General features: G+C 40.2%; 1 protein-coding gene across 1 annotated transcript in view; it reads right to left on the bottom strand.

The window, feature by feature from the left end:
* Positions 1 to 9,710, bottom strand: part of PIWIL4 (piwi like RNA-mediated gene silencing 4) — a 39,699-nt gene extending 29,989 nt beyond the window's left edge. Inside the window, exons 1-3 of the mRNA XM_027087768.1 lie at positions 9,632 to 9,710; positions 7,222 to 7,353; positions 4,000 to 4,214 (exon numbers count right to left, since the gene is read on the bottom strand). Coding sequence (XP_026943569.1) covers positions 4,000 to 4,214; positions 7,222 to 7,282 — 276 coding nt within the window. The 5' untranslated portion in view covers positions 7,283 to 7,353; positions 9,632 to 9,710. The remainder of the gene's footprint in view (positions 1 to 3,999; positions 4,215 to 7,221; positions 7,354 to 9,631) is intronic.
* Positions 9,711 to 25,299: the final 15,589 nt, after the last annotated feature.

Here is a 25,299-nt window from a genome sequence, read left to right as displayed (position 1 = left end):
TTTCAGACGTTCACGGATGCCCAGAAGCCTACTAACGAACTTTCCTGCCCATCCTGGGTTCATGGATTTCAGAGGGAAGCCTCTCAAAAGTTCATTCAAAAAAACAGAGGAACAGAGAAGAAGAAAGCAAAGGATAGGGAACAGACGAGAGGGAAACATAAATGTGGAAAGAGAGAGGAGAAAATGGTGAAAGTTTAAACAGATATGAAATCTGATTTTATTAACTTTTGTAAGGTCTAGAGAAATCCCTAGGGTTCCTATAATCTGGAACAACGTTCTAACAATTAAAATGAACGCATGAGTAGGTCTTTATACCAGATGCCTAACTAAATTTAAAGCTCTTCAGATCAGGGAGGGCTCAGGATAGATTTCTGGAATAAAAAACGACAAATCAGTCAGTAAAAATCTATGATCAAGGGTTTTTCAGAAGGGTAAGGAATTACAAGAGGTCAGTTTATTAGCAGGCATTTATGTATTTTACCCCTACTTTCCATGGTGAAAGTGTCATTTTAATGGCTTTTAGGTTGAACCAGGAATGTAGGGCAGGGATAGTTCACTTCAGGGAAACAAAGAGAAATGTGTCCTTTCACAGGGGATGAAATATTTCACTGAGGCGTTTCTTGCTTCAGATAAAACTGTAGAGAAGTCAGAGGTGGCGAGTTGCAGGAAGAGCTTATCAACGTCCAGAAGTCTAATGCGCAGGAGATGGGGGAGCGGCCCTCAGACTGCTGCCAGGATCTCAGAACAAGGCGTAAGCCAACAAAGTATGCAGGGATGAGTGGCTGGCAGCAGACGGTCCCCACTCAGAGCTTTATTCAGGAACCCCATTCCTCACAGCCAGCAAAGAGCAAAATCGGCAGCACCCCCTGCACTTCCCCCACCAAACACCACTCCTCCTCGCTTCCCGCCTGTTCTGCATCCCACACCCTCACTCTCAGAGTGCGCTTTCACTTCCTCCTCTCCATCCACTTATCTAACAGGTTGGCAAGTCTTCGCCCTTCTACACCAGCAGTTTCTCTACTCCATTTCAGCTGTTCCAATACCAATATTTACCACCGAGCCCAAGAGCACGTGACGTGGAGTTGCACAGACCCTGGTTCTCTGCCTCTTGCAGCCTGTATGATGCGGAGCAAGTTACTGCAACTCTTTAAGACCTTTTCCCGTCTTTAACGTGGGAGTGAGACCAGGATAATGAAGATTAAATGGGATAATTCATGGATCTTATCCCTATCCGTAGCAGTGCTTTGTACCTTGTTCGAGTCCTTTCGACAGCCTGCCCAGATTATTCCAGCGGCACTTTATTAATCGTCCCACTTTGTTCTGTCAGCCATTCAATAGGATGTGATCAGAGTCACGGAAATGTAACACAGCTCTATGGAAACTCTCTCTCAAAGGCTTCAGTGGTCCACGGAGGACAGTTCTTGTTCCTCAGCAGGACATTCAACGTTCTCCCTACCTTTGGAGCCACAACTTGCAAGCCTTCCCAGCTAAGCCTGAACAACCAGAAGTTTCTAAACTATGCCCTTCACTTCCCATCTTTGTGCCTTTGCTCCTCCGGTCCTCCCCATCTCCCCCTTCATTAATTCAAATCCTGCCCAGGAGATAAATTAATGACCATTCCCACTGAAGTGTCCTGCTGGGAATAACCTTTCCTTTCATCACCTCTTTCTGAAGACCTTGGGTAAGACACTTAACCTCTCTAAGGCTCCAGGGGTGATGAGAGGATTAAATGAGTTCATGCATACAGCAGCCTGGCAGAGTAAGTGCTCATCAAATGTAATCCAGTGGTAGGTGGGACATAAAACACAGATCTGCTCATCTCAAGAGAGCTGTGCTGGGGCTAATCCAGAGAACAACCAAGCAGAGCACCTAACACCTTGTAAATGCTCGATAAATGCTAGCATAACAAAACCACTAATTATTATTATGCCGCTTATGTCATTCTATCTGGCACTGAATTTATTTGTAAATAACTTCAGTACTAAATTGAAATGTTTCTGACAACAAGAACCTTGTTTTATTTATCCTGGTTTCCTCCAAGGTGCCAGCACCCTGCCTGGTACACAGTAGGCTCTTTATTAAGTGCAGAAAGAATGCATGAGAGTGGCAAATAGATGTGACAGGTGACAGCAACCTGGGTCGTGGCCACAGATGCACAGATGGGGTCTGAAAGACAGTGGAAGGCCAGGAGGCAGCGGAACAGGACTTCTAGAACTGCACCATTTGGGGGTGCAATGAGTGAATCAGTGGAGGGGCTCTTTCCATGAAAATAAGCATCCTATAAAGTGTGGAGGGGATGGATGGGAGCACAGGATTAAGCCTGAGTCAGTGTTAAGACCAGAAGAAAAAGATGAGACTAGCAACCTTCGTTAGGACAGTTTCTTTTTACTATCTCATTTTTACTGTCATTAGGTGGCAGGTCATATGTTGATAGAAATTAAGACAACACTCTTCTGTCTAAATCTAGTATCCCCTGTGTCTGGAAGACAGAAGCAACAGGTCTGATCTGTCACACCACGTTTTCACCATCTATTTACTCCCTGCATCCTCATTAGACTCCATGCCCAACAATAAGAAGATGTGTGGCGTATACTACATGCTCACTTTGAATAAGAAATGAGTAATATTAACTTATTCCTAGCATCTGTAGAGTAAAATTCCTCCATTCTCCTTAGGTAAAATTGAAGAAGGCTGGACCATTCAAGGGGGCTACATGATTTTAATATATCCAAACTTCCAAACTGTTACTACAAATGTATTTAGAAGAACAAGATCTTTAATGATAGTAATGCCCTTGAAATATATCATTTAAGTATGAGAGGCCATATTAGCATGCTATCAACATCTAGTCATAGGACAAAATATTGAGGGATCACTAAGGACTCATGACGAATAAAAATGTTTCTAAATTTACAGATCCAGATTTTCCAAGTCCTTAAACTTAATCATATGGTAGAATTTTTAAACTCCATATTCAGATGAAATAAACACTCAAGTAGCTCCTATAAATCTCACAGTCTCATAAAAGGAAAAAGGTTCCAAGAGTGCTCAGAAACATACTTCTTGAGGAAATTAACAAAGATACACATGGAATCCAGAAACTTACATTTATGCTCTTGGTGTTCAAAATGCTGAACTTAAAAAAAAAAAAAAAAGATTAAGCTTTCCAAGGGATAGAAGCGTCAAGTTTTAATCCAATACTCTGTTTTAATTTTTCATACAGAAACCAGTTCTTTCTCATAATTTTCATACTGCTTTAGAACAAAGCATATGATAAAAACCTCAATAACAATACCTTGATTTTAGGGCTAAAAATATGGAAGGCGTAAAAAATAAAATAAAATAAAGGGCTATGAATCTTGCAATTGCCATATCCAATGGTCATAACCATTAAAAATATCCTTAAGATTGACATAAATAACTCCTATTTCATATGATGGAACAAGTCATGAAAGAAATGACACTTTTAGAATCAGGATTGATGTAAAGTTCTTTGGACACGTGGACACAATGTGCAGGAGCAAAAAAATGTAGAGTAAATTTAAAGCTCTTAGGCCATAGGCTAAATGGTGTTTTTTAAACTTTTTTTTTTTGGCCACACCCTGCAGCATGTGGGATTCTCCAACCAGGGATCAAACCCATGCCCCCTGCGTTGGGGGCTCGGAGTCTTACTTAAACTCTTGCCTATTTGGGAAAAGTTGAAAAGGATTCCTATTTCAAGGACACTTTGCCTTTAAAAAAGTAGTTGAAAAAGCAGTGTTTGTATTACAGCTCTTCTTTTTTAAATGCCAGACCATCAGCTTCTTAATTAAGAAATCAATCCTGATGAGGTCTTAATTAAGAAGTCTTTCGCTCTCAGGCATGGGAATAGGAAAGAGAAAAGGAGTGAGTGACATACTCATTCCAACCGTCATGAAAATCAGCTAACCTCTAAAATCTACATGAAGGAGTATAAATATATGCACACATGTGTGTATTGAAAAATTAAAAATACCATACCTTTTCTTCTAGCTTTTGGGAGAGAAAAAGGATGACACCATCAAATGCTTTTGCTTTGTTGGAAAGTTCCGTGTGACTATAAAGCAGAGCAATTCTCAGCCTTCTAGATTCTATATCTGGACTGTATGTCACATGATACTGGTATAGCTGCCAGTCCTGGGGCAGGTCTAAATTAAAAAGATTTGTGACCAGTTTCACAGGTATTCCACTGGAACCTCAAGAAAACAAAGAAAAAACATGTTTTAACCAAAAAAACAAAAAAAAACCCATCGTGTTCATATTAATCACAGCATTCAAAAAATTTATTTGCATATGCATAATCGTTGCTAGAAAGCAAGGATTCTTGTTCAGTGACACAAGGTAAGCTCTAGTAACCAGCTGCCTGATAACCTTTGGAGCCCTGCAAGCAAAAGGATCCTGTGTAAGGCAGGCCTCATAAGAACCTGAGAGCAGACACTGACATTCTTGTTTTGGGGAGAAAAGAAACATCTGAATTCAACTACCCTAGGACTCCTTCCAAAGCTTGCCTTCCAGCTGATTCTCAAATCGATCAAGTAAGCATTTTGTAACCAAGCAGGACCCCATGGGGCCTCCCCCATATCCTCTGCTTTAGCTCCTTGCTGAAGTATGTAGGTAATAGTATCTAGTGTACATTTCCTGAATTGTTTTACAGATGCTAAAACCCCTACCAAATGGAAGACATTAACTACTTGATGACCATTAGCTCCCTACAGACCTACTGGCAGCAAAGGATTGATAATATTAACCCGTTACCTCACCATCAACCAACCAGAGAATTGTGCAGGAGCTGATCACAGACCCTGGGGCGCCCCTCTTTCACTTTGCCTTTAAACATGCTTTGCTGAAACCCTTCGGGAAGTTTGGGCTTTTTGAGCACTAGCCGTCCTAGACTCCTCGTACAGCGCCTCACAATAAACGCTGCACTTTCCTTCACCACAGCCCAATGTCAGTAGATTGGCTTTACTGAGCATGGGGGAAGGGACCCAAGTTTAGTTCAGTAACAGTTTCAGATGCTGCTCTGGAATTATGGTGCTCTCAGATTATAAAGAAACTCTCCAGTTTTTATCATGAATACAACCCCCATCCTCTTGGAAATCCAGATAAGCAAAAGTTCACCATACTTCGGAAAATTCTGAAATCACTTCATTCAGTGATTAGATGGCTCTGTAGGTCCCAGCGAAGGCCCCCCAGAGATAAGGGGGCGACTGGGGATGGAAGAAGAAATTTTACATCTTCCCTGTGTGAGAACAGACAGGGCTCTGGGCTTCTGTTTTTTTGCAGGCACAGGGAGGCCATGTGGGCTTCCAGGAATTCCATCCCCTACAGAATTTTTATTCACCTCTTCAAAATCTACAGGACAAATTCAGAGATGGCCACGATGTCGCTGGTCAGTGCCCAGGATGGCATAAACTCCATCCAGGACAGACTCTAGGAGGGCACAAAGGAAGTACTTCTCACCTCTCCTTGGAGGGAATCATCCAGTGTTCGTCTTATAGGAAAGAATTATCAAATAGTCACTATTTGCCTTTCTGGTGGAGGAGGTGGAAACATGAGCCCTGAGGTGGTGAGGAAGAAAAAGTATCATGTATACCTTACGTAGTATTCCCTCAGTTTTGACCTGTGTATCTACTGAGAAATAATGCACAACCTAAAAGGTAAGAGTTACGTTTTATTCAGCGGACAAAACTGAGGGCTTAAGCCCAGAACGCAGCAGCTCAGTTCTGAGGAACTGCTCCCAAGAGGTAAGGGAAGAGCCAGGATATATAGGAGCTTTCGCAACAAAGACCGGAACATCATAAGATTACTTTTAATTAAGGAAAACCATATGTCTCGAGTTAATGAATTTAGAGCTTTTCTATGTTTGGGAAGATGCAAAAGTCAGGGCTCGCTGAAATCATTCCTTTGATCTGCACCTCAGCTATCTGGGGCCAGTATCCTGTTCTTTCCCACCCTGAGTCTCCTTAGGGGGCGTCATTGGAGGGTGGCTGCAGTGACTGAAGACTTGGCAGCCGGCGCCCCGTTTGTCTCCATCCTGAGTTCCCTCAGGGCTCACCGTGGGAGCGGCTGCAGCGGCTTCATGGCTGCAACATCTTTTGTGTACTGATAAGGTAGGCAATATTTTTTTCATTGACGTGCAAATATCCAGTAGGAACAAGGAATCTCTGTGCTATTTTAATTAAAGAAAAGGGTTTTTTTTGTTGTTCTCCCAGAGGACATGGCAACATATTTTAGCTGCTCATATTAATGGACAAAGAGAAGTCATCTAGAATATCAGAGCTGGCAATACCCTTTAAGACCACTTACAACAGTGTGTTCCAACTGTAATCATGACCCATTAATTAGTGCTGCAGTTATGAAAGTAAGTGAGGTGAACCGTCATGTTTCATAGAAAGACTAGAATACAATAGAATGGATCGGAGTGTGCTGCCCATAGGAAGGGCAAGCATTGTTTCATGAAACTTTGTTTCAGTTGCGTTTGTGTAGTGTGTGTATGCTGGAGAACAATTTATGTACTTATTTTTGCTGCATGGTTTGAAAGAGTTTGAAAAAGACTGATCTGCATCAGTGAGTCTTAACTTTTAGAGGGAGTTACAAAGCCTTTTGAGAATCCTATGAAAACAATATGCCTACTTTTCCTGAAAATACACATGCAATCCTAGGTTAAATTTCAGGGGTGAGCCCCGAATCTGCCTAAAAGAATTCCCCAAAGAGGCTACATTTTTCTTTTTAGACCTCAAGTCCAGAAAGGTTATTCCCCATATAGGAAAAAGGTTGGGAAAGAGACAAAGCATCTTTGCTGACCCCTACCTCAGGTGTAAGGAGAAAAGGTTTTCAACAAGTGAAATGTAGTTCTGGAGAAAATGTTACTCTTCCTATTAATGAAAGAGAGAATTAAGGCTAAAACAACTAGTGCCTAGATAATGCTTGAATATAGCAGATGTTCAATACATATCTTTTAAGTCAATATATGAACTTGTTTATTTTATTAAATTTAAATTAAAACTTCTTAAGCAAAATTTGGTAACATTTAAAAAAAGTAAGAAATTCTCTGGCAGTCCAGTGGTTAGGACTCTCTGCTTCCACTGCAGGGGGTCTGGGTTCAATCCCTGGTCGGGGAACTAAGATCCCACAAGCAGCATGGCATGGCCAAAAAAATAAATAAATAAAAATTTAAAAATAAGTAACATGAAGACTGGGTACCTCTTTTGCAGTCTCTCACATGGGCCAATTTCTCTCTGGTACAGACACTCAAATCCATCATCTCTCGTCTGATTTTCCCAACTCTTTCCTTGAAGGTACATCCAGCATCACCAGAAGATAGACCACCTTCACCTAAAATATGACAAGAACACCAAAATGTTATATATTATTAATATTATATGCATCAATAACATTTCATGCTAGTGATATCGTTTACAATTATCATATCAAAAATGCATCTAGGGCTTCCCTGGTGGTGCAGTGGTTGAGAGTCCGCCTGCCGATGCAGGGCACACAGGTTCGTGCCCCGGTCTGGGAAGATCCCACATGCCGCGGAGCGGCTGGGCCCGTGAGCCATGGCCGCTGAGCCTGCGCATCCGGAGCCTGTGCTCCGCAACGGGAGAGGCCACAACAGTGAGAGGCCCGCGTACTGCAAAAAACAAAAAAAAAAAAAAAAAAAAAAGCATCTAGAGGGAATTCCCTGGCAGTCCAGTGGTTAGGACTCCGAGCTCTCACTGTCAAGGGCACCAGGTTCAATGCCTGGTCAGGGAACTAAGATCCTGCATGCCGCTTGGCACAGCCAGGAAAAAAGATGCATCTAGAACCAAAGCTCAGATTTTTGTAGCTTTTAATAAAACTGGCCCACATTGCTGAAAACAGTCATGACTATACAGAAGTCTGCAGCCTGAAAATTGAAAACTGTGAAGGAAGCATGGAGTGTTTTGTTAGAAATAACACACTCTGAGTTAGTCCTACCTCATGACATTTGGGGCTTACCTGATTCTCCTCTTGGCTAAGGAGAAAGCTCTATCTCCCTATATCCCACTCCACACCCATTTATGGAAGGCTGGTCTCCCTCCTGTAGCTCTTGTGTAACACCCAAAGAATTACAGACTAAGATTGGCCACATCAACTTCTGTACAGATTGGGGCTGAACCTTTCCCCCTTCTCAATCACAAGAAGAGAAATGCCCATACACTGCCGTCAGTGTTTATGCTAGATCATTCCCCTGAGAATGAAAGTCAGCACGTCACCTTGGGACGTGTCACTTACTCTTAGGTTCTAGAAAATGGGAAATTAAAATCTGTTTCCTGATGACTATTTTCTTTTTTAAATGAGTACAAAAAGATGCTAATTTTTCGGATACAACTTTGGCACTTTGAAATGTGAAAATATAAATTTTATATTACAGAATTATTACTACAAAGTAATGTGGCTAATAGTATGACAAACCTCTAGGACACTGACTTGACCACTGTCCTTTGATACAGTCACTGTATGCAACTACCCCAAATGGCGCTACCCACTTGCCCAAAACTGCTGTCCATACCCTTCTCAGTGGAGTTGGAGTCTCCCAGGAAAATCACAAAATTTATTTAATTTTTTAAAAATTCGATTATTCTCACTAGATTATCCATATCATTTACTGCTCTTGGTTTCAAAAGATGTTTGATGGTTTCTAAAAATTCAATCTACCATAGAACAGTAGTTCCCAGAATCTGGGGGTGGGAGGGGCACATGAGGAGTTCTTGTTTAATGGGTACAGAGTTTCAATTTTGTAAGATGAAAAACTGTTCTAGAGATGGATGGTGGTGATGGTTGCACAGCAATGTGAATGTCCTCAATGCCACTGGACTGTACACTTAAACACTGTTAAAATGGTCAACTTTATATTATACCTATTTTACCACAATTTTTAAAAATAAAAAAAAATCAGTCTACCCTCAAAGGATAAAGAGTTTCCATCACTTGCTAGTCACAAAAAGGCACAGCAGATGCGAAGGAAATTCCCAAAGAAAAGTTGGAATAACACTTGAATGGTGGCAGTAGGGCTGGAATTATAGGACATTTCTACTGTTTAAGCCACCCAGTCTGTGGTACTTTGTCATGGCAGCCCTAGCAAATTAGTGCATCGGGCATGCCAAATTATACTGTGTGGTAGGGGCTACTTGGACTAGCACGTTGACAAATATCTTGAGGCCAAACCTGGATTTGCAGGTAAGAGAGCCACCACCAAATGGTGAGGTCTACCGTGGGCGGGGAAGGAAGAAGAGAGAAGGGGCAACAGGCATGTGAGGTTACTACCATCCCTGCAAGGCAATGGTATTGGCATTTATGTGTCACAAAGAATTTAAAAATACGTTTTCAAAATTATTCAGTAAGCAGACAGAATCAGAAAAACTGGTTTCCTAATATCTGGGGGTTCCCAACTGCTAAGCACCATCAGGAAATTCAGTGGCAGATTCTGTGTTTGGAAGTCCCAAAGAAACACAACAAACACAGGGGGATCCTTCAAAAAAGGAAGATAAGATGCTCAAGAAGTGAGTCTGCTGTTGAAAGGCTTAGTAGAGTCACTCCTATTCCATTCAGATGGGACGGAACTGGATGGAACAGACAGAGCTGCACTTACATTTCTGTGAAATCCTGCTGGTTCCCACGTGGTCACTGCTAGAAGATGCTTCACTGTCACTAAGAGCAACAGACAGAGGCTAAAATGGGGAAAAAATATTTGGTCAGATTTAAGATGTTAAGTCATAAACCAAAACTTTATCACAAGATGAGAATGGTATCACGTCCTATGTCATTGGATTACCGTGAGCTAGGAAAAGAAAATGTTGGCAGGTAAGACGCTTGAGAGAGGAGAAAAGATTGCCCATTTCAGAAAAAAGATAAGGACAAGCTACGGTATTCCCCATTCATCAATCTTTGATTTCAGTGCCAACTGTGAGCCAGATACAGCCCTTAGCCCCTGGAGGTGGAAAGAGGCAGAGGTGTGATCCTTGCACCCGAGGAGCTCATCAGAGCTCCTCTGGAAGGTGGTACAGGTGATCGCAGACCTCATGCTCCTGTAGCCTTCAGACATGGGGCCTCTGATGTGAACATATTTGTAGCAAGAAAATAAACTGAGCCCAGAGGATCTGGGCCACCAGCTCAGATGATGACCTTCCTGAATAAACTGCTCCAAAAGTTCACAAAACAGGTGAAGGCAACCATTAATATTTTCTCTTCAGGGTAATTACTTCTCTGTTCAAGAAGGTATAAATCAGCCTGCTAAAAAAAATGGATGATACCAAGAGAAGACCTCTCTATGAGAGTAAAGGCATAGACTACTCACTTGAACACTTCTGGTCTAAGATATTGCTCCAAATACTGAGTTTTTGCTAATTACTGCTCCAAATACTAAATGTAACATCACTCAAAAATTGCTGGTTTGCCACTCAATTCAACCTAGTTGTCTAAGTCTAATAAGGAGCCCTACGCACAGTGGTTGCTCAAGAAACAGTGGTTGATTCTAAACTTCATTTGTGTCTGAGATTATTTCTTTTTATATATAAATTAGCGAGACAGATCATATTAGATTATATACCACATAATGGTACCTTTGAAGGGACAGCCATTTTCACGAGGAGACTTACAAACGAATGAAGTAATTAAAACTTAATGATATACTTGCCTCCCATTTTCAACCCTTTTCACTGACCGAAATATCTATATTAATACCTTACTCAGATAAGCTCCCCAACAGGGAAAAAAAAAAAATGTGAGAAACCCTGGAAGGACTCAAAGTTGAAAGAGAAGATAAGCCACTACTTCGTAGCAGAGAGGAAGAGATATCTGCCGAGGAAGGCGGTGTCCACGAAGGAAAAAGAGGTAGGAGTGAGCGAGACAATGCCAGCTGCTAAGCTTTCTACCCACCAACGGCGAGGCCTGGATGCGCCCCACCTCCGCGGCGCTGGGGCTGAGGGCCATGCCTCGCGCCCTCGCTCGGGCCCGGCCGCTCATGTTCCAGATGCGCCCAGAGTGACTTCAAAGGCAGCCAAGTCTCAACGAGGGTATTTTGTCACCGGTACACAGATGACAAGGCTGCGACAGAAGCGGTAGAAGTAGTGGCTCTCTGGGTCCTGGGCTGGAATGGCAGCCGAGGCGCACGAGTGGGTGGAGCCAAGCGCACAGCCCACCAGGTCCCGTGGTAGGGGCGGGGGGGAGCACGTGGGCGGGAGGCGGTGTGAGGGCTGCGGCCAGACTTCTCTTTTCATCCACAGCCCCCCCCCATATTTGGAATTATCCAGCTTTCTAGTTTTTGCCCATCATATGTGTATATAAGGTTGCATCACACTGTTACCTTTTGTCTGTATTATCTGCTCACTTCTACTCCTGGCTTCTAGATGTCTTTGAATATGTCATGTAAATGTTGTTTCTGGGAAATAACTGACTCACCTACTGGGGGATGGGGAGAATTTATTTTAAAATGTGCATGAATGCCAAAGAAAACACAAAAGGGTAACCACCTCTTCATATATGTGATAGCTGTGGCGTTTTTGTTGTTGTTGTCGTTCTGTGAATTGTCTGTTTATATCCGTTGCTGTTTTAAATTGGATTTCTCATGTTTTTCTTGTGATTTGGAAGAATTCTTTTTCTTAACATAGCAAATATCTACTCCCTATTTATGAATTATTAATTTTAACTTTGAAGTTCTTTATCTAATCAAAAGTCAATTTTGATGGAGTCAAATCTACTAATTTTTAATTTTATGGTTTGTGCTTTTTGGGGTTTTCTTGAAAGAAAATTTTCCCTGCCCTAAATTTACAAGGATGTTATATGACATTTTCTTTTATTAACTTTATAAGTTTACTATTCACATTAGCTATCTTGTATCCTTCGAGTTTATTTATATTTATATATATATATTTATATGATATGTAGAATGTGAGGTAGGGATCTAACTTTATCTCCCTATAGTGAGCCGTTTTCCCCGAATGTCATCTATTAAAATGTATATAATGGTTTGTGCAGCCATGACCAGCAAATCACAAATTCTCATATATACCTAGATCTAATTTTGTGCTTTCTAGTTCTATTCTACTTATCTATATCTGCTCTGCACCAGTACTTTACCACTTGTAATTGCTATTTCTTTATATTACTCCTAAAATCTGGTGGGGCAAGTCTTTATTCTTTGATATTTTCAATTCATTTATTTTTTGCCAACTGTATTCTTCCATAAAAATTTTTAAAATAAGTTTGTCAAGTTTCTTTAAAACCCCTTAATTTCTAATTGGCATTGTATGGAATATATAAATTAGTTTGGGAAGAACTGCCCCTCTTATAGTGTTATAGTTCTTCATTTATTCAAGTTTCTTTTTATGTCCTTTAATAGAGTTTAATTTTTTCATAAAAGTCTTGTGTATTGTTTAATTGATAGAAATTTATAGTTTTATTAGTATTTTGAAGTATATCTTGTTTTCATTATATTTTCTAATTGGTTATTATTAATATAGATACATGATATTGATTTTTGTAAGCTGATACTGTTTATCAAATTTGCTGAACTCCTTAGTTCATATAGCTTATCCTTTGATTTCATTGAGTTTGCATGTAGATGATTATATCATCTACAAATAATAGTAATTTTATCTCATCCCTTTTATTCTTATTTCTTTTTCTTGTCTTATCATGTTGATCAAGTTTTCCTGTACAATGTTGAAAGTGACTGTGATAGCTGAAATTCTTGAGTCACTTAAGTGACTCACCCAAGGTACTACAGTTTGTGTGGCAGAGCTGGGATTCCAACTCTGGTCTATCTACCTTAAAGCCCACATCATATCCCCTCATCTCTTATTCATCTCCCTCCAAAAAAGTGATCTGCCTGACTTTAGATACAGCCTGTACTATAGAAAAAAGCCCCAGTCCTGTGTAAAATGCCATGCTCGTCTTTCTATTTATTTCCCATCAGAAGACTCTTTTATTCAGTTGTCTTGGGAAATCATTATCCCTGAGGGCTGGCAAGTGCAAGAGGTATGATGGCCTTGGACAGAGATGGCCAGTCTTGGACTTGGCTCAGTGAAGCCACTCTAATGAATAACACATTTCTTTGAAAACGAATGAGTCTGACAGTTCTGAATGATCATAAACTGCATGCTAAAAAGTAGGGCAGGTGAAAAACAGAATCTGGACAAGGAATCTACTTTTGAAAATCTGTGCTTTGTTTCTGAATATAAAAATAATCTTTACCTCATGTTTTCCAAATTGACCACCTCCTGGTAAATTTGACTTGTACTGATGTGAGAACACTAAGAGTGATGAGAAATGCTGAGAACACATGTAGGCAACTTCAAACAGTCAAATCCTTTCAATTTTCCAAATACTAACTCATTATGAAATCAGAAATATCAGTTATTTCCAATCGTTAACTGCATTTTCAACTCCCTGTTATAATTACTATATGTGACATAAAAATCATTCACACTGTGCCCTGCACATATGATTTTTAAAGGCACTTATGTATTGACTGTAATAGGGAATGTATGGCATGGTTACAAGCATACATGGGCTTTAGGGTCAGACAGACTAGAATTTACATCCCAACTCCATCACCTACTGGCTTTCTGACTCAAGAAAATGTACTTAATTTCATTTAGCCTCAGTTTCTTCAACTGTAAAATGGAGATAAAGTTATGCCAGGATTTCTCAACGTTGGCACTATTCACATTTTGGACCTGATAATTTGCTATTTGAGGGGGTCTGTCCTATACATTATAGGATGTTTAGCAGTAATCTTGGCCTCTACTCACTAGACACCAGTATCTCTTCTCCTTGTGAGAACCAAAAATGTCTGTAGATACTGCCAGATGTCTCCTGGAGAGCAAATTACCCCAGATTAAGAACCACTTTGATATGGCTACCTCTCAGGCTTGTTTCAAGGGTTAAATGAAATAATAATAATGACACTTAGTGTAGTGTTTGGCATGTAATAAAAATTGGATAATTAGTTATTATCAATACCAGAGGGTACATTCTTGTCTCATGGCAGAAAGAATTCAGAGATGAGACAGGGAGGTCAAGAAAGCAAAGTGAGGATTTATTTAGGTGATAGTATGCTCTCAAGGGGAGAGCAGGCAAACTCAGGTGAGTAGCTGACCTGAGTTTCTTTGGCAAGCTGGTTATGTGGGGTGTAGAAAAGATGAGGTGAAATATTCATTGGGGAGGGAAGGTTTTGGGAGTCATATTCCCTGATTTTTATCTCGGCTCCACCTTCCTGAGATGGGAAGGGATTTTTGTCCTTATTTAGTCTTGATTGGAAGCGTCATGGTGGAGGTGCTCAATGGGTACTTCTTATCTGCAAGGCTGATTTCATTGTAATGAGAGCATAATGAGCAAAAGGTTACATTTGGAAGCCAGAGATTTTCCCACCTTTTCTCACCTTCCTTTGTCTGCCTCCCGGACATTTATCACCCCAAAATGTGTGGTTCCCTGTCAGTCTGGAGATTCCTGCTCTTCTTTGCCTCCCCAAGGACCCCCGTTGTTTACAAGATGTGTGGGTTCCTGCCATTTGGCCCATATCCCCTTTCTCTGCTCATATCTAGCTAACTGCCTGCTTTGACATTTTTATCATAAGAATGTGTGATGGACACATTTTACAAAAATTCACTTACTACAATTTTTGCCATGTTTCGTATTTGTGTCAGATCCCTTCACGTACACATACTGGCCATGATGTTCTAGGCACAGACAACTCTTGTCTTGTGCCATCCTTCACATTCTCCTCTGCCCACCTTTTAACTCCAGCTGTTTCTGTGGTGATCATCTGCATACAGCGTAACCTCAGCTGCACCATACCTCTCTCGCTTCTGTCCTGAGTCATCTCTGCTGCTGCAGGATACATGCCCAGAGGAACCCACTTAGCCATTCCAACACATGAGCAAACCTAGAAGTGCGAAGGAGTTGACATATCATGGGGCAATGCTTAGCCAATGTGGCGTGGAAGATGGTGGATAAATACTCCCTCCTCCATCCATTGGGCAAACTGTTTTGTGGTGCATTCTACGGCTTCACAGAGGGTCTGAGTGGGATCAAGTATCAGATGTCACAGTGGTGATCACCTCGGTAATGCATTCTTTTTTTTTTTTTTTTTTTGTGGTACGCGGGCCTCTCACTGTTGTGGCCTCTCCCGATGCGGAGCACAGGCTCCGGACGCGCAGGCTCAGCGGCCATGGCTCACGGGCCCAGCCGCTCCGCGGCATGTGGGATCTTCCCGGACCGGGGCACGAACCCGTGTCCCCTGCATCGGCAGGCGGACTCTCAACCACTGCGCCACCAGGGAAGCCCTAGTAATGCATTCTTGAGTTGACATCATCCTTCTCTCTTTCACTCTTCCCACTCCCTCTCTACTATTTCTTGCAATCACTTCCCAAAATAAACTACCAGCATGCAAGCCCCTATCTCAGGTTCTGTTTGGAGGGAAGCTAGGCTAGTCTAGTTCAGTAAGAGAATATAGTATTCACTCACTTAAAACATATTTCATGCCCACTGTGGACCTAAGCATGGGTATTTGAATTTTATCAATGATGAAAAATAAATTAAAATATTTACCTAAACTCATCCTCCAAGTCAGCTGTAAAATCAGTTTTTCAGTTATTCAGTCCTGTGGTTGTACCTTAATTTTTTTTAATGATTTTTATTAGGAAAACACTAAATAATGACAACTTATAAGTGCAGACATGTTCAGATCAGCTAATTTATTTGTTCAGTGGTTTATCTGTGGCTCCTGCTAGTACAAAACTAATTTCCCAGGCACAGGTATAGATGGTTGAACCTGTGAAATTAGTGCATCAGTGTGTTGTCTTCTTTGGACCTTATTTCAGCAATACTTACTGGATTAATTTTGAACAGTCTCATTTTTTAACTCTTTATTTTGAAATATATCACATTTACAGAAATTTGCAAGACCAGCATAAAGAACCTTTCACCAAGATTCACAGGTTAATATTCTGACATATATGCTTTATTATTTCCTCTTCGTGTACACACACACACACACACACACACACACATACTTATATATATATACTCATGACCCATTTACAAAAAAGTTGTACACATAATACCCTTTGACCCCCTAATATTTTAGTGTGCATTTGTTAAGAATAACAATATCTTCCAAAAGATGGCAGGGTAGGAGGATGCAGAGTTTGCATCTCGTCACAACTAGGGCACCTACTAGGCAGTGGTGGGAGACCTTGGACACCTAAGGGGACAGGAGGGATCCCCACATGACCAGATAGTACGTGGGCAGAAAGAAAAGTGTAGGCAGAGTGGGACCAGCACCCTTGAGGGGGGCTGGAGGAGGGCAGAGGTTCCCACACTTGGAGGGAATCCCACAGCGAGGGAATCAGCAGGGACGGAGAGGGACTTTCAGGGGATCTGAGGGACATGCAGCCAGCATCTCAGCCACCCGCTTTGGCCCTGGCAAGCCAGCTGCTGTCTTGGGCCTGAAACCCCACCCCCAGGGCCCCCTCCAGCCACACGGCTCCCAGGCCTGAGCCCTGCCCCAGCCGGGGTCTCTTCCAGCCACATGGATCCCAGTGGAACTGAGTACCGCCCCTCACAAGGCCTCCATGGGCGGCAGGGTGCCCAACAGCCTGAATGCCACCCCGACAAAGCCTCTTCCAGCCAAGCAGGTCCCGGGCCTGAGCCCCACCCCCACCCGCATCAAAGCCTCTTCCAGCTGTGTGGTCCCAGTCCTGAGACCCACCTCTGCCAAAGCCTGAGTTCCACCCCCCTCCAAGGCCTCCTCTGGCTGTGCCGGCCCCTGTGGGTGCACCTGTGGAAGCCTGCACCCCAGCTGGCCTACTCAGACATGTGTGCTCTGGGCCAGCTTAAGGGACAGACACTGGCAAGAGGAACACAGGCAGAGGTGGGGCTGACAAGCGGGTCCAGAGACCTACCTAGAGGTCTTGGAGGACTACTGGGGAGGCGGAGGTAAGCTGTAGCTCACCATGGGGTCAAGGACACAGATAGAAGAGCACCAGGGAATTTTTTATTTTTTTTTAAAAAAAAATTTTTTTTCTTTTATTTTTAAATTTTATTTATTTATTTTTATCTTAAAATTTTCTTTATTTTATTTTCCTATTTATTTTTTGGTTTTGTTTTGTTGTTGCTGTTTCATTTTTTTTTAAACATCTTTATTGGAGTATAATTGCTTTACAATGGTGTGTTAGTTTCTGCTTTACAACAAAATGAATCAGTTATATATATACACATATGTTCCCATATCTCTTCCCTCTTTGTCTCCATCCCTATCCCACCCCGCTGTTTTGTTTTTATTGTTATTTTTTCTAATATATTATTTATTTTTCTAATTATTTTATTTTTATTCTTCATTATTGTTCTAATCTTTTCTGTTTATTGCTTTTTTTAAATTAATGGCACTATTTCTAATTTTTTATCTATGTATGTATGTATATATTTATTTATTTTTTGGCTGCATTGGGTCTTCGTTGCTGCACATGGGCTTTCTTTAGTTGCGTCGAGCAGGGGCTACTCTTCATTGCAGTGCGTGGGCTTCTCATTGCAGTGGCTTCTTGGTGCAGAGCACGGGCTCTAGGTGAGCAGGCTTCAGTAGTTGTGGCACGTGGACTCAGTAGTTGTGGCTCACGGGCTCTAGAGCACAGACTCAGTAGTTGTGGCACATGGACTTAGTTGCTCTGTGGCATGTGGGATCTTGCTGGACCAGGGCTTGAACCCATGTCCCTGCATTAGCAGGTGGATTCTTAACCACTGCATCACCAGGGAAGCCCCTGTTGCTTTTTTTGTTTTTGTTTTTTTCTGCCATGCCGCATGGCTTTGCAGAGTCTTGGTTCCCAGGCCAGGGGTCGAGATTGAGCACCTGTGGTGGGCGCAGCAAGTCCCAAACCTCTGGACTAACAGAGAACTTCAGGTCCCAGGGAATATTAATTGGGTGAGGTCTCCTGGAGGTCCTCATCTCAGCACCAAGACCCGGCTCCATGCAACTGCCTACAAACTCCAGTGCTGGACGCCTCAGGCCAAACAACCAGCAAGACAGGAACACAGCCCGACCCATCAAAAAAAAAAAAAAATGAGATGACCAAAATTATGCTACAGACAAAGGAGCAAGGTAAAAACTTACAAGACCAAATAAATGAAGAGGAAATAGGCAACCTACCTGACAAAGAATTCAGAGTAATGATAGAAAAGATGATCCAAAATTTCAGAAACAGAATGGAGGCACGGATTGAGAAAATACAAGAAATGTTTAACAAGGACCTAGAAGCACTAAAGAAACAGGGATGAACAACACAATAACTGCAATGAAAAATACAATAGAAGGAATCAATAGCAAATAACTGAGACAGAAGAACGAATAAATGAGCTGGAAGATAGAATGGTGGAAATAACTGCCGAGGAGCAGAATAAACAAGAAAGAATGAAAAGAAGTGACGACAGTCTCAGAGACCTCCAAGACAACATTAAATACACTGACATTCAAATTATGGAGATCCCAGAAGAAGAAGAGACAGAGGAATGGTCTGAGAAAATATTTGAAGAGATTATAGTTGAAAACTTCCCTAACATGGGAAAGGAAATAGTCACCCAAGTCCAGGAAGCACAGAGAGTCTGATACAGGATAAGCCCAAGGAGAAACACACCAAGACACATACTAATCAAACTAACAAAAATTGAACTCAAAGAAAAAAATATTAAAAGCAGCAAGGGAAAAGCAAAAAATAACATACAAGGGAATCCCTATAAGGTTATCAGCTGATTTTTTAGCAGAAACTCTGCAGGCCACAAGGGAGTGGCAGGATATATTTAAAGTAATGAAAGGGAAATACCTGCGATCAAGATTACTCAACCCAGAAAGGATCTCTTTCACATTTGACAGAGAAATCAAAAGCTTTACAGACAAGCAAAAGCTAAGAGAATTCAGCACCACCAAACCAGCTTTACCACAAATGCTGAAGAAACTTCTCTAGGTGGGAAACACAAGAGAAGAAAAAGACCTACAAAAACAAACCCCAAATAATAAAGAAAATGGTAATAGAAACAAACATATCAATAATTACCTTAAATGTAAATGGATTAAATGCTCCAATCAAAAGACACAGACTGGCTGAATGGATACAAAAACAAGACCCATATATATGCTGTCCAATTCGGACCTAGAGACACATACAGACTGAAAGTGAGGGGATGGAAAAAGATATTCCATGAAAATGGAAATCAAAAGGAAGCTGGAGGAACAATACTCATATCAGACAAAATAGACTTTAAAATGAAGACTGTTATAGGGCTTCCCTGGTGGTGCAGTGGTTGGGAGTCCACCTGCCCATGCAGGGGACACGGGTTTGTGCCCTGGTCCAGGAAGATCCCACATGCCGTGGGGCGGCTGGGCCCGTGAGCCATGGCCGCTGATCCTGCACATCCGGATACTGGCTCCACAATGGGAGAGGCCACAACAGTGAGAGACCCGCATACCGCAAAAAAAAAAAAAAGACTGTTATAAGAGACAAGGAAGGACACTACATAATGATCAAGGGATTGATACAAGAAGAAGACATAACAATAATAAATATTTATGCATCCAACATAGGAGCACCTCAATATATAAGGCAAATGCTACCAGCCATAAAAGGGGAAATTGACAGGAACACAATAATAGTGTGGGACTTTAACACACCACTTATACCAATGGACAGATAATCCAGACAGAGAATAAATAAGGAAACACAAGCCTGAAATGACACAATAGACCACAGAGTCTTAATTGATACTTACAGGACAGTCCATCTAAAAGCAGCAGAATACACTTTCTTCTCAAGTGCATACAGAACATTCTCCAGGATAGATCACATCTTGGGTCACAAATCAAGCCTTGGTAAATTTAAGAAAATTGAAATCATATCAAACATCTTTTCTGACCACAACACTGTGAGATTAGAAATCAATTACAGGAAAAGAACTGTAAAAAACACAAACACATTGAGGCTAAATACTATGCTAATAAATAACCAAGAGATCACTGAGGAAATCAAAGAAGAAATAAAAAAATACATAGAAACTAATGCCAATTAAAACACAACAACTGAAAACCTATGGGATGCAGCAAAAGCAGTCCTAAGAGGGAAGTTTATAGCAGTTCAATTCTACCTCCAGAAATAAGAAAAATCTCAAACAGCCAAACCTTACACCTAAAGCAACTAGAGAAAGAAGAACAAACAAAACCCAAAGTTAGTAGAGGGAAAGAAATCATAAAAATCGAGCAGAAATAAATGAAATAGAAATGAAGAAAACAATCGCAAAAATCAATGAAACTAAAAGCTGGTTCTTTGAGAAGATAAACAAAATTGATAAACCATTAGCCAGACTTATCAAGAAAAAAAGGGAGAAGATTCAAATCAATAATATTAGAAATGAAAAAGAAATTACAGTGTATACCACAGAAATACAAAGGATCATAAGAGACTACTACAAGCAATTATATGCCAATAAAGTGGATAACCTGGAAGATATGGAAAACTTCTTAGAAAAGTACAACCTTCCAAGACTGAACCAGGAAGAAATAGAAAATATAAACAGACCAATCACAAGTAATGGAATTTAAACTGTGATTAAAAATTTTCCAACAAACAAAAGTCCAGGACCAGATGGCTTTGCAGGTGAATTCTGTCAAACATTTAGAGAACAGCTAACACCTATCCTTCTCAAACTATTCCAAAAAATTGCAGAGGAAGGAACACTCCCAAGCTCATTCTACTAGGCCACTATCACCCTGATACCAAAACCAGACAAAGATAGCACACAAAAAAGAAAATTACAGACCAATATCACTGAAGAACATAGATGCAAAAATCCTCAACAAAATACTAGCAAAGAGAATCCAACAGCACATTAAAAGGATCATACACCATGATCCAGTGGGATTTATCCCAGAGATGCAAAAATTCTTCAATATATGCAAATCTATCAATGTGATACACCATATTAACAAATTAAAGAATAGAAACCATACAATCATCTCAATAGATTCAGAAAAAGCTTTTGACAAAATTCAACACCAATTTATGAAAAAAAACTCTCCAGAAAGTGGGCATAGAGGGAACCTACCTCAACATAATTAAGGCCATATACGACAAACCCACAGCAAACATCATTCTCAGTGATGAAAAACTGAAAGCATTTCCTCTAAGATCAGAAACAAGACAAAGATGCCCACTCTCACCACTATTAGTCAACATAGTTTTGGAAGTCCTAGCCACGGCAATCAGAGAACAAAAAGAAATAAAAGGAATACAAATTGGAAAAGAAGAAGGAAAACTGTCATTGTTTGCAGATGACATGATACTATACATAGAGAATCCTAAAGATGCCACCAGAAATACTTGCAAATGAAGAGAAAATATTTGCAAATGAAGCAACTGACAAGGGATTAATCTCCAAAATATACAAACGGCTCATGCAGCTCAATATCAAAAAAACAAACAACCCAATCCAAAAATGGGCAGAAGACCTAAATAGACATTTCTCCAAAGAAGATATACAGATTGCCAACAAATACATGAAAGGATGCTCAACATCACTAATCCTTAGAGAAATGCAAATCAAAACTACAATGAGGTATCACCTCACACTGGTCAGAATGGCCATCATCAAAATATCTACAAACAATAAATACTGGAGAGGGTGTGGAGAAAAGGGAACCCTCTTGCACTGTTGGTGGGAATGTAAATAGATACAGTCACTATGGAGAACAGTATGGAGGTTCCTTAAAAATCTAAAAGTAGAACTACCATATGATCCAGCAATCCCACTACTGGGCACATACTCAGAGAAAACCATAATTCAAAAAGACACGTGCACCCCCAATGTTCATTGTAGCACTGTTTACATAGCCAGGACACGGAAGCAACATAAATATCCATCGACAGATGAATAGATAAAGAAGAGGTGGTACATATATACAATGGAATATTACTCGGACATAAAAGGGAATGAAACTGGGTCATAGAGACATGGATGGGCCTGTCATACAGAGTGAAGTTAAGTCAGAAAGAAAAAAACAAATATCGCATATTAACACATATATGTGGAATCTAGAAAAATGGTACAGATGAACCTATTTGCAGGGTAGGAATAGAGACGCAGATGTAGAGAACAGACAGGTGGGGAGAAGAGGGGGAGTGGGATTAATTGGGAGATTGGGATTGACATATATACACATCCATGTGTAAAAGAGATAACTAGCGGGAACCTGCTGTATAGTACAGGGAGCTCAGCTCGATGCTCTGTGGTGACCTAGATGGGTGGGATAAGGGGATGGGAGGGAGATCCAAGAAGGAAGGGATATATGTATACATATAGCTGATTCACTTCGTTGTACAGAAGAAACTAGCACAACATTTTAAAGCAACCATACCCCTATTTTTTTTTTAAAAAAGTAAGTGTAAAAGTAACATCAGATTTTGTAACAGTAACTTGAATGCAAGAAAACAATAGATATTGTTTTGAAAGAAAAGAACTTCATTTTTGTACTTTCACAACCAAGCTATTATTGAAATGTGATAGAAAAATAAATGCCTTTTGGGGCAAAAGAAAAAGAATATCTTCCATTTCTCATATAAGCTCAATCCAGTTGCAAAATTTAACGTGGATAAAACACTGTTGTCTAACCTACAGTCAATAGTTACTTTTGACAACTGTCCCCAAATGTCCTTTAAAACATTTTTCATGTCCAAAATACAGTTAGGACAGGATAATACATTGCATTTTGTTGTTATGCCTCAGTCTTCTTTTATCTGTGACGTGAACAGTCTCTCTCTCTTTTTCTGTCTCTCAACAAATTGTAAGAAATAGGTTATTAAAATATCGAGAGAAAGAAAGATTCCCATTATGTATGATAACTGCTTAGCCATTGTGAAGGAAATCGTCCCAAAACATTTTATCTACCTCCTGCTCTAAAGGTCAATTAACTCCTTCTGGAGACATGAACTTACAAGCACTAAATATTCCATGCTGCAGAGGTGTTTCTGTTTATCTGTGTGTGGTCCCATTGTGCTCCAAGAAGGATTTACGATTATTTACACACATGTACAAGATAAAACAAAAGAAAAATGTTTACAGTGGAGAGCTTCTCTATTTCCTAGTTTCTCCCCTAGTTCTCTAGCCATTACCTTTACACCTTCCTCATCCAAGCACTCATTCCATGGGAAAATCCATCCATCTTCAGCAAGAAAACTCACTCCAATGACTGCAGGCTGCCATCTTGACGTTCCTTGGTCATAAGCACCTTCACTTGGTGGGTTCCTTTTTCAGTTAAAAATATTAAAAATTATATCTTATAAGTTAGACGATATAAAGATGAATATATTAATATTATATATTAGAACATTTTCTTGGAACAAAAAAATTGTTTCCTTTTCTAATTTAAAAGAAATCAAACATTTTCTTATGCCCCCCCCCCCGCAAAGTACTGTGGGCCTTAGACACTGTGCCTACTGCATCTAATGCATAAGGCAGCCCTGCTGTCACGTCCATATGCGTTTGCCAAGTTGAGTGATTTGATGTGGAGGCCTACTCAGGCACTACATCAGGAGGGTTATGGATGGCCCCTGGCTCCCAATCCCCACCAGAAGTGTGCAGAAGGTGCATGAAGGTGGATCCCATACCCAAGATCAACAGCCAAGGGTAGACGCAGGTCTTCCGGGTCAGATTTCCTTTGCAGTAGTCCCCTCTGTGTGAGTGCAGGTATGTCCGCTTATTTTATTTAATTATGGAAACTTTTTGGTTTTGTTGATTTTCTCTATTGATTTCCTGCTTTCAATTTCATTGATTTCTGCTCTAATTTCTTTTCTTCTGCTTATTTTGGATATAATTTGCTATTCTTTTTCTAGTTTCCTTAGGTGGAAATTTAAATGATTGATTTTACATCTTACTCCTTTTCTAATATATGCATTCAATGCTATAGATTTCCCTCCAGCACTGCTTTCACTGCATCCTGCAATCTTGATAAGTTGTATTTTCATTTTCCTGTTATTGGATGAAGTAGTCCATAGATGTCGATTATATACAGTTGATTGATAGTGTTATTGAATTCAACTATGTCCTTATGATTTTCAACCTGCTATCTGTCCATTTTTGAGAGATGGATGTTGAAGTCTCTAACTATGAAAGTGGATTCCTTTATTTCTCCCTGCAGTTCTATCAGTTTTTGCCTTATGTAATTTAATGGTCTGTTATTAGGTGCATACACATTAAGGCTTGCTGTGTCTTCTTGTAGAACTGACCCTTTTATCGTTACATAACGCCCTGCTTTCTCCCTGATAACTTTCCTTGCTTTAAAGTCTGCTCTGTCTTAGATTAGTACAGTTACTCTGGCTTTCTTTTAATTAATGTTAGCATGGTATCATTTTCTCCACCCAATTAACTTTTAATCTATATGTGTCTTTATATTTAAAATGGGTTTCTTGTAGACGGTATATATATATGTGTAGTTGGATCTCATTTTTTGATCTTCTCTGACCATCTCTGTTTTTAGTTGATGCTTTAGCCCATTGATGTTCAAAGTGATTATTAACATAGTTGGATTAATACCTACCATATTCATTACTGTTTTCTGTTCATTGTACTTATTCTTTGTTCCTACTTTTGTCTTCCATTCTTTCTTTGCTTTTGTGGTTTTAATATATTTTTATTGAAATATATTTGATATGTAACATTGTGCATATTTAAGGTGTACAACATGTTAATTTGATACATTTGTATATTGTAATATGATTGTCATTGTAATGATAATTAGCACTTCTATCACATTACACAATTATTGTTTCTTTTTACTAGTTGGAATACTTAAGTTCTAGTCTTTTAGCAAGTTTGATGGTTATAATGCAATATTATTGTCTATATTCACTATACTGTACATTATGTCTCTCTGGCTATTTACTACTTGTTATAAGTTTGTACCCTTAAACACCATCTATCCTATTCTTCAATCCCCTTACCATGATAACCACCATTTTCATCTTTGTTTTTATGGGTCTGGCCTTTTATAGATTCTATGTATGTGATGTCATACGGTACTTGTCTTTCTCTGTCTGACTTTATCTTGCTTAGCATAATGTGCTCAAGGCCCATCCATGTTTTTGCAAATGGCAGGATGTCCTCCTTTCTCAAGGCTGAATAATATTCCATTGTATACATATGCCACATCTTCTTTATCTATCCATCCATTGATGGGCAGTTAGGTTGTTTCCATATCTTAGCTACTGTAAATAATTTTGCAAG

Source organism: Aethalodelphis obliquidens, unplaced genomic scaffold (assembly GCF_003676395.1).
Source record: "Aethalodelphis obliquidens isolate GAN/ISIS:26980383/991018 unplaced genomic scaffold, ASM367639v1 scaffold60, whole genome shotgun sequence".
In the NCBI taxonomy this organism is placed as follows: Eukaryota; Metazoa; Chordata; class Mammalia; order Artiodactyla; family Delphinidae; genus Aethalodelphis; species Aethalodelphis obliquidens.
The sequence above is the reverse complement of the archived record's forward strand: the minus strand, read 5'-3'. Positions and strand labels throughout refer to the sequence as shown.